This window comes from Salvelinus alpinus, chromosome 8 (genome assembly GCF_045679555.1).
Source record: "Salvelinus alpinus chromosome 8, SLU_Salpinus.1, whole genome shotgun sequence".
Classification (NCBI taxonomy): Eukaryota; Metazoa; Chordata; class Actinopteri; order Salmoniformes; family Salmonidae; genus Salvelinus; species Salvelinus alpinus.
The window spans coordinates 66,200,909-66,210,452 of NC_092093.1; the positions used below are offsets into that span (position 1 = coordinate 66,200,909).

The 9,544-nt window shown below is 40.0% G+C and overlaps 1 protein-coding gene across 3 annotated transcripts in view; it reads right to left on the minus strand.

Moving 5' to 3' along the window:
• LOC139583535 (RNA-binding protein 33-like) overlaps positions 1–7,712 on the minus strand; it is a 47,444-nt gene extending 39,732 nt beyond the window's left edge. For 2 of the 3 annotated variants that reach the window (XM_071414716.1, XM_071414714.1), the window contains exons 1-3: positions 7,536–7,711; positions 4,970–5,048; positions 1,701–1,749 (exon numbers count right to left, since the gene is read on the minus strand). In XM_071414716.1, coding sequence (XP_071270817.1) covers positions 1,701–1,749; positions 4,970–5,048; positions 7,536–7,554 — 147 coding nt within the window. In that variant the 5' untranslated portion in view covers positions 7,555–7,711. Of the gene's footprint in view, positions 1–1,700; positions 1,750–4,969; positions 5,049–7,535 lie in introns of all 3 variants that reach the window. The other variant, XM_071414715.1, reaches the window with a different exon arrangement.
• Positions 7,713–9,544: the final 1,832 nt, after the last annotated feature.

Genomic DNA, 9,544 nt, shown 5'->3' on the forward strand with positions numbered 1-9,544 from the left:
GTGAAGGGAAATAACGCCACAGCATACAATGACATTATAGACGATTCTGTGCTTCCAACTTTGTGGCAGCAGTTTGGGGAAGTCCCTTTCCTGTTTCAGCATGACAATGCCCCCATGCACAAAGCAAGGTCCATTCAGAAATCGTTTGTCGAGATCGGTGAGGAAGAATTTGACTGGCCTGCACAGAGCCCCGACCTCAACCCCAGGGAACACCTTTGGTATGAATTGGAACGCAGACTGCGAGCCAGGCCTAATCACCTCACATCAGTCCTGACCTCACTAATGCTTGTGGCTGATTGGAAGCAAGTCCCCGCAGCAATGTTCCAACATCTAGTGGAAAACCTTCCCAGAAGAGTGGAGGCTGTTACAGCAGCAAAGGGGGGACCAAGTCCATTTTAATGCCCATTATTTTGGAATTACATGTTTGACGAGCAGGTGTTCACATACTTTTGGTCATATAGTGTATTTGGTGAGAATCACAACATAGGGTACAACATAAATTATAGCTCTTAAAAGAGCAGTAGCCTACACTGGGTGTACAATTTTCAATTACAGCATGATTTAATCTGCAGCTATTCTTCTGCTATTTATTCTGTTACCAATAATATTTATGTTAATAGTATATTCTGATTACAATTATTATGTCTCATCTTTTAACAAATGCAATCTATTAGCTTCCAAAAATTAAGTAGGTATATCTAGCTGTCCAATAACACATTCTGATGAAATGGTTTGTCCCAGGGTGCATTGAGTGAATGTTAGGAAAATATATTTGTTTCTTTCTAAACATAGCAATGCTAATACAAAGAGGACTCGGACCACAAAATGGGTGACGTGAAATGGCAAAAGAGTATTTATTTTTTCTTCAAATTTCACCTTTATTTAACCAGGTAGGCCAGTTGAGAACAAGTTCTCATTTACAACTGCGACCTGGCCTAGATAAAGCGAAGCAGTGCGACACAAACAACACAGAATTACACATGGGATATACAAAACGTACAGTCAATAACACAATAGAAAAATCTATATACAGTGTGTGCAAATGTAGTATGATTAGGGAGGTAAGGCAGTAAATAGGCCATAGTGGCGAAATAATTACAACTTAGCATTAACACTGGAGTGATAGATGTGCAGAAGATGAATGTGCAAGTAGAGATGCTGGGGTGCAAAGGAGCAAAAAAATATATAATACAATATGGGGATGAGGTAGTTGGGTAGGCTATTTACAGATGGGCTGTGTACAGGTGCAATGATCGGTAAGCTGCTCTGACAGCTGATGCTTAAAGTTAGTGAGGGAGATATTAGATATAAGAATTGGGTCCTCATTCAAAGGCAATGTGAATACAAAGAGAACTGAGTTCTTTTATGTTTTTTTCCCACTTTAAAGAGGACAGTTTTTCTCTCTCCAAAAAGGACTATATGTACCAAAATAAAACACCCTAAGATAATTTTTGTTGCCCACTGTACTTCCTCCTGGCTCACATCAATAAATGCCCCTGTGGTGGAACCACCTGGCACAAGCCTACTGCAAAATGTAACATCACTGTGAGGTCTAACTTTATGGGATCAAGGCTAATTCACCTTTCCTACAGCTGGCAGGCTGCATTCTTAATATGTGTCATAGGTTAGCATGGCAGAGGCACCTATGAATGCTATGAAAGTAATCACAAACACAGGAGATGGGGAGTCCTTTGTCTTACCTTTTTGGCTGTCAGCCAATCCTCATCGAGCAAATCACCATCAAATTCACTGTAAGACAAGAGATAAACCGTGACGTAAAGCAAGCCAGTGTATCTCATTTTACAATGCTATGTATTGGTCTAGTCTCTATGCAGCTAGTCTAGACAGGCTCCAATGAAGAATCCTAAATTCTCATGAGCAAGGCCAGCTAATAGGCTAAATTGTGCACCAATAACACAACATGTTTATGATAAGCAGATGCCAATGTTCCACAATATTTACACTAGACCCGTCTCTGCAAGGCCAGATTCTAGTGATACAAATGTTGTTCTCACAGGCTGCGGTCCCTATATTGTTCCTGGGTCATGTTCAGCTGGCCCCAAACAGGAGCAAGTACTTTAAAATGGAAGCTGTACCACCTCAAATTCTCTCCTACCAGGTATGCTCATAAATCTACATCACATTCAGATCATAAACTCCTTATGTTGTCATACTGTTCGTCATATTGTTGTTGGGAAAATTGTTTTACAAATTACAATAGTATACTTTTGTATATACAGTATCACCCAGCTCCATTCATGAACACACTTGGTAAAAATATGGTGGCAAAGTCTCTGCAAAAGATACTCTGCCTAAAATCTCTTCTTGGCCTATAATTTTCTGCATGAGTTATGTGCTTCATAGTTAAGAGTAAGGAACTACTGTACTAATATATTAGGCTTGGGCGGTACACTGTATATACCGTATACTGGAGTATTTGGAAATAGCCACAGGATGGTTTTTCAACCGTCAATACCATTGAAACTATTTATTTGGAGAGAAAAAAAATTGTATCAATGTGAATATTTATAACTACTTTTCAAGTAAATACCTGCAGTCAACTTGTGCAATATGTTAGGGAATAAAGATCTCACTCTTCATTTCACCTGTCACATCATTTTTTATTATGAAACTTACCGGTAGTCCCAAGTCAAGTGATGTTTGTTTACAAGCACACAGCGATGAGAGACCAGAGCCTTGTGAGTCACTCACTGTTGTGCAGCCAGCTGATCTAGTTACAGTATCGAATTCACAACTACAGTTGAATGAGGAAGTTTACATACACTTAGGTTGGAGTCATTAAAACTCGTTTTTCAACCACCCCACAAATTTCTTGTTAACAAACTACGGTTTTGGCAAGTCGGTTAGGACATCTACTTTGTGCATGACACAAGTCATTTTTCCACCAAATGTTTACAGACAGATTATTTCACTGTATCACGAATCCAGTGGGTCAGAAGTTTACATACACTAAGATGACTGTTCCTTTAAACAGCTTGGAAAATTCCAGAAAATTATGTCATGGCTTTAGAAGCTTCTGTTAGACTAATTGACATAATTTGAATCAATTGGGGGTGTACCTGTGGATGTATTTCAAGGCCTACCTTCAAACCCAGTGCCTCTTTGCTTGACAGCATGGGAAAATCAAAAGAAATCAGCCAAGACCTCAGGGGGGAAAAATATAGACCTCCACGAGTCTGGTTCATCCTTGGGAGCAATTTCCAAACGCCTGAAGGTACCACGTTCATCTGTACAAACAATAGTACGCAAGTATAAACACCATGGGACCACGCAGCCATCATACCGCTCAGGAAGGAGACGCGTTCTGTCTCCTAGAGATGAATGTACTTTGGTGCGAAAAGTGCAAATCAATCCCAGAACAACAGCAAAAGACCTTGAAGATGCTGGAGGAAACAGGTACAAAATTATCTGTAAAACAAGTCCTATATCAACATAACCTGAAAGGCCGCTCAGCAAGGAAGAAGCCACTGCTCCGAAACCGCCATAAAAAGCCAGACTACAGTTTGCAACAAAGATCGTACTTTTTGGAGAAATGTCATCTGGTCTCATGAAACAAAAATATAACTGTTTGGCCATAATGACCATCGTTATGTTTGGAGGAAAAAGGGAGAGGCTTGCAAGCCGAAGAACACCATCCCAACCGTCAACCACGGGGGTGGAAGCATCATGTTGTGGGGGTGCTTTGCTGCAGGAGAGACTGGTGCACAAAATAGATGGCATCATGAGGTAGGAAAATTATGTGGATATATTGAAGCAACATCCCAAGACATCAGTCAGGAATTTAAAGTTTGGTCGCAAATGGATCTTCCAAATGGACAATGACCCCAAGCATACTCCCAAAGTTGTGGCAAAATGGCTTAAGGACAACAAAGTCAAGGTATTGGAGTGGCCATCACAAAGCCCTGACCTCAATCCTATAGAAAATGTGTGGGCAGAACTGAAAAAGCATGTGCAAGCAAGGAGGCCTACAAACCTGACTCAGTTACACCAGCTCTGTCAGGAGGAATGGGCCAAAATTCACCCAATTTATTGTTGGAAGCTTGTGGAAGGATACCGAAATGTTTGACCCAAGGTAAGCAATTTAAAAGGCAATGCTACCAAAAACGAATTGAGTGTATGTAAACTTCTGACCTACTGGGAACGTGATTAAAGAAATAAAAGCTTAAATAAATAAAAGCTTAAATAAATCATTCTCTCTAGTATTATTCTGACATTTCACATTCTTAAAATAAAGTGGTGATCATAACTGACCTAAAACAGGGAATTTTTACTAGGATTAAATGTCAGGGATTGTGAAAAACTGAGTTTAAATGTATTTGGCTAAGGTGTATGTAAACTTCCGACTTCAACTGTAAATGTTTGCCAGCTAGATACATTATAACTATTAAGTTAACTGTCTAAAATGTGCTAAATGCTTTACAGTTGTGCATTTGGTTTGCTAATTTAGTAGCTAGTTAACTAAGTGGTTAAATCCAGCCCAAAATAAATACATAAATATCTTTCAAAAATCTAGTTTTGCTTGGATCAAGAGCCTTGCTGTCTAAAAAATATTTTGTGCATGCAGCAAACTGAGTAGCATTTTTTTGATACTTGTATAACTTTGAGCTGGGATGTCTGTCATGCAAATACTTTAGGTTAGCGATGCAATGCGCTCGTTAGCATTCTCTATGGGATTGCACATGCACATGGGATTGCACATTGCTAACCTTCAAATTACAATAGCGCCCCCTGTGTTCAGTACCGGTATTATCGAATATCCCGGAATGGCACAAAGGTTGGTATTAAAGTATGACAATCTGGATACCGCCCAAGCCTAACGAAAATAGCCTAATATTAGAGGCCAATCCTAAAATTGCCTGCAGTAAAGGGAAAAGGCGGCATGCAAAACATGGGGAATGCTTGAATCTTTAGCCTCTGACAGTCATGTTACACCAAGCAGCAGATATACCTGTCTAAATCATCATCTTCGCCTCTCCTCCTGCGTGATCTCTCTGCACCTGGTTTATCATAATCTTCAAAGTCATCATCTGAAAACAAAGAGACAGGGTTCTTAACTCTGTTTGCTGTCAGGGTCTTCAACACCAGTCCTTGAGGGCCACAAAGTTAGCACATCATTGCTTTCTATTTGGCAAATTAAAACATGGGAAACCAGGTGTGAAGACTCTCTGGTCAATAAAGTTTTTTTTCTTCACCTTTATTTAACCAGGTAGGCAAGTTGAGAACAAGTTCTCATTTACAATTACGATCTGGCCAAGATAAAGCAAAGCAGTTCGACACATACAACAACACAGAGTTACACATGGAGTAAAACAAACATACAGTCAATAATACAGTAGAGAAATAAGTCTATATACAATGTGAGCAAATGAGGTGAGGGGAGGTAAAGGCAAAACAAGGCCATGGTGGCGAAGTAAATACAATATAGCAAGAAAAAAACACTGGAATGGTAGGTTTGCAGTAGAAGAATGTGCAAAGTAGAAATAGACATGAATAACATGAATTGATCAATTCGGTCCAGCAATTGAGGGGATTCGATTAACCTGGCCGGGCACCCGGGTCTTGCACCGGGTGAAAGTTGGATGCATTTGTTTTAGAAACCGGGCAAAGTCCCGGGCGAGGGCCAGGTGCCCCGTTCAAAACCCATGGCTATGTCGGCAAAAAAAATGTTTTTACGTAATTAAGCACATGGAGTAATGAGTAAGATTCTGTGTTCACATGCGAAAGTGATTGCTTTTGATGAAAACGCTTTATCTGCCTTCCCAATGAAAACTAGTTCAAAAACGTAAACATATTTTTCTGGAAAAGAGACGTATGTTTCTGGACGATGCACCATGCTGCCTTGTTGACAACATGACTGACCAGTGCAGATTACTGTTCGATTTGAGAAGGGCGCTCCTTCCTCACCGCTTTGACCGTTCACATCACGGGCCATAGACCGGCGCCCTGCGGCTCAGAATAATCTAATCCGCCCATTGATAACCGTAGTTGTTTCATTGGTCAGTGCGTTCCCCTGCTCAGACGTTGCATGCATCATCCCATGGTTGCATGCATCATCCCATGGTTGCGTGCCATGTCATTGACTATGAAGTCGGGCACCAGATTGCTATTGGTCCTTTAATGCCGTGTTCAAAACAACTGGGAACTCAGAAATATCAGACATCAGTGTTCCGACATCCGTGCGTTCAAGATAACTGGGAACTCTGGGAAAAATCGTTTTGAATTGTCATTCAATTTGGGAACTTTTGCCTCTTTCTAGAGCTTCAACTTTCCGACCAGAAGATCACTGAAGTCATGATTTGACCATGATCTGATCTTGTATTTTTCGGACTTCCCAATTGTCTGGAACACACCCTAAGACAACTGGGAACCCCCCACCCCCCAAAAAATCCGGTAAAATCATCAACATCAGTGATCTTCAGGTCAGAAAGTTGGAGATCTAGAAAGATGCCAGAGTTTCCGAGTTGGATGACCGTTCAAAACTATTCTTCCCAGAGTTCCCAGTTGTCTTGAACGCACTGAAGTCAGTCAGAGATGTCTGGATCCCTGTGTTTTTGAACACTGCATACATAGCCTATAACATATGGCTCACATCCCCTGCACAGACGTTGCATGCATCAACCAATGGTTGAGTGCCACGTCACACTCACCGACTGACAGATTTCTATAACATATGTGGTTAGCTGATACATATGCCGCGTTCAAAACAACTGGGAGCTCGGAAATCTCCGCCATCCGTGTATTCAAACCAACTGGAAACAACACAACAAAAAACTTGCTCCTACTGGGAAAAATCGATTTGAACGGTCATCCAACTCGGGAACTCGTATTTTTCCGAGTTCCCAGTTGTTTTGAACGCGGCAGTAAAATACCTATCCTGGTGTAAAATCTAGCAGAGGAACGCGCCAAATGAATTAATGACTTTGTGTGGTTAGCAAGCTACAACATTTTTACTAACCAACAAGGGTTTGTTTTAATAGTTCAAATTAAGTTACTGTAAGACACCATTTTAGCGCGACACATAGCTACCATGCCTGCTAGCTAACCAGCCAGGCAGCGGAGCCTGCGTCATACAGTTAGCTAGCTACCGTTAGCATTTATTTGAATCAGGAACAGAACATAGCTATGTTTAACTTCTAAAGTTATGCATCTAGTTATCACATGCAGACACCGTAGCAGGTTAACTTGCAATTACGTTATCAAAACAACCACAAAACACAAGTATTTCGCTACACCCGCAATAACATCTGCTAAATATGTGACCATTAAAATGTGACATGGCGCAGCGAACTAGCTATCTGGCTAGCTTACTGTGGGCTTTACACTTGGTTATAATAGCTTCAAATATCCACATGCACTTTTGACCAACACACTCACTACACAGCATGAACTTGTATCGTGATATACAGTTAACGTTACCTATAGATCTGTTTCTGTGCATTATTGTGTGTTAGGCCAATGATGCGGCCTAACTCTTGCAAGCCCAAAGTCTACCGAAATAATGATGGTTAACATACCTCCGGGGCTGGCCGCCATGACGCAATACTGTTCCGTCCGTGTAAGTGCAATTCTATATAATTGCAGAATACATTGAAATGTTGACACTTTTGTGTTTAAATCAAGCTAATGCTACAGCTAACATTGTTTACCACCATCGGCAGAGAATCAGAACATAAACATGGCGGAGGGAATAAGCGCTGATGCATTCTGGGAAAGCATAAATGTTTCCTTTAAACCTGATTCGAAGTCAGATTATATTACCTAATATTTATCAAATCAATGTTGGATATATGATAATAAACTGATCCTAGATCTGCTCTTTTGGTCAACTTCTCTCTGTAGTGCATGAGACTCAACAACAAGTATGCATGATATCTAATTATATTTTTACATATTGCATGGAACCAGTGGAGTAAAGAAACTGAGTAAAAATAGTTTGGAGTACTCCTTAAGTCATTTTTTGGAGGTATCTGTACTTTACTTTGCTATTTATATTTTTGACAACTTCTACTTTTACTCCACTTTTACTTCACTTATCAAGAGAACAAGTGGTCATGCATACTGCCTCTGATTTGGTGGACTCACTAAACACATGCTTTGTTTGTAAATTATGTCTGAGTGTTGGAGTGTGCCTATGGCTATCTGTAAATAAATAAATAAACATTGTGCTTTCTGGTTTGCTTAATATAAGGAATTAGAAATGATTTATAGCATTTTCTTTTACTTTTGATACTTAAGTATATTTAAAACCAGCTTGAAGACTTTTACTAAAGTAGTATTCTACTGGGTGACTTTTACTTGAGTCATTTTCTAGGTATCTTTACTTTTGCTCAAGTAGTGCGAATTGTGTACTTTTTCCACCACTGCATAAAACTATGAAAGTATACATATTTTCTCAATAAGAGTAGGTGATAACATGAAATATACAATACATAGCTATACAATGTCAGTTATTTGTCACACATACTGGGCCAATTTATCCCGTTCTTCATAGAGACCATCCTCTGGGATTGTGACTTGGATAGGAAACGGACGACGCTTATCAGTCTCACTGGCAGCTATAGGAATTAACAGAGGGGAAATGTCACAAAAATCATTTGTGGATAATGGGCGTGTCACAATGATGTCACAGTGGATTGTGAATAAAAAAGTGAACTATCCTTAACAAAGGACTAGGGAATAACTTGAGGTTATCAATCACTCTCAGATCTATTCTTTAGGCCAGAAACTGACTGGTGTAAACATGACCGATGTAAATCTTTTGTATTCTACTTGATGTTTTAAGATCAACAAATTCATATTTACGTTTAGATCTAGTCATTATGCAATTCCAGAACTGGAGTTAATCTTATTAAAGTTATTCAAGTCCCTCCTTAGATTTTTTGGGGGTGGGGGGGGGACCAAAGCCTTTCCAGTTAACGTAACAAAGGTTTTGGCATAGCATTTTTTTTTCTGGTGTCCATTCTAAAGTCTGGAGTCCATTAAGCTCTGAAGTAGGAATCCAAGCAGTTGTCTCTCAGACTCTACAGCCAGACTTTGGAGCTACTGGTAAAGTCTAACCCCCAAATTCTTCTTTGGCTGACAAACGTCAACAAAGACCCCTAGAGACACCAAAGAGAGGTGAGCAGTGAAGTGAAGCCTCATTGTATTGGCTCATTATGGGATCCTGCAGTGAGGAAGAAGCCATTTTGTAGCACCACAAGGTCAATATCTGAAAGCCAGAGCGATGGAGGGGATCAGCCATGAGATTTTTAATTTCAGAAGGTGTAAAGGGACTTTCCTGGTAACTGACAGTCTGTGAATCCTAATGGACTGTGAGGATTGGGAGGATAAGATGTTAAGCTGGTGAATATTTTCCTGGTTTCTTATGGAGTTGTGAATTGATCAAATATACAATATTTTCCCTATTTCTCAATTACTATGTAATTTTCCTTAGCATTGCATGCCATTTATTTTGATGTTTGGAAGGTAGGCTTACCTTCTGACACACATTTCTGGAAACATATCTGTAAATAAAGTCTTTATG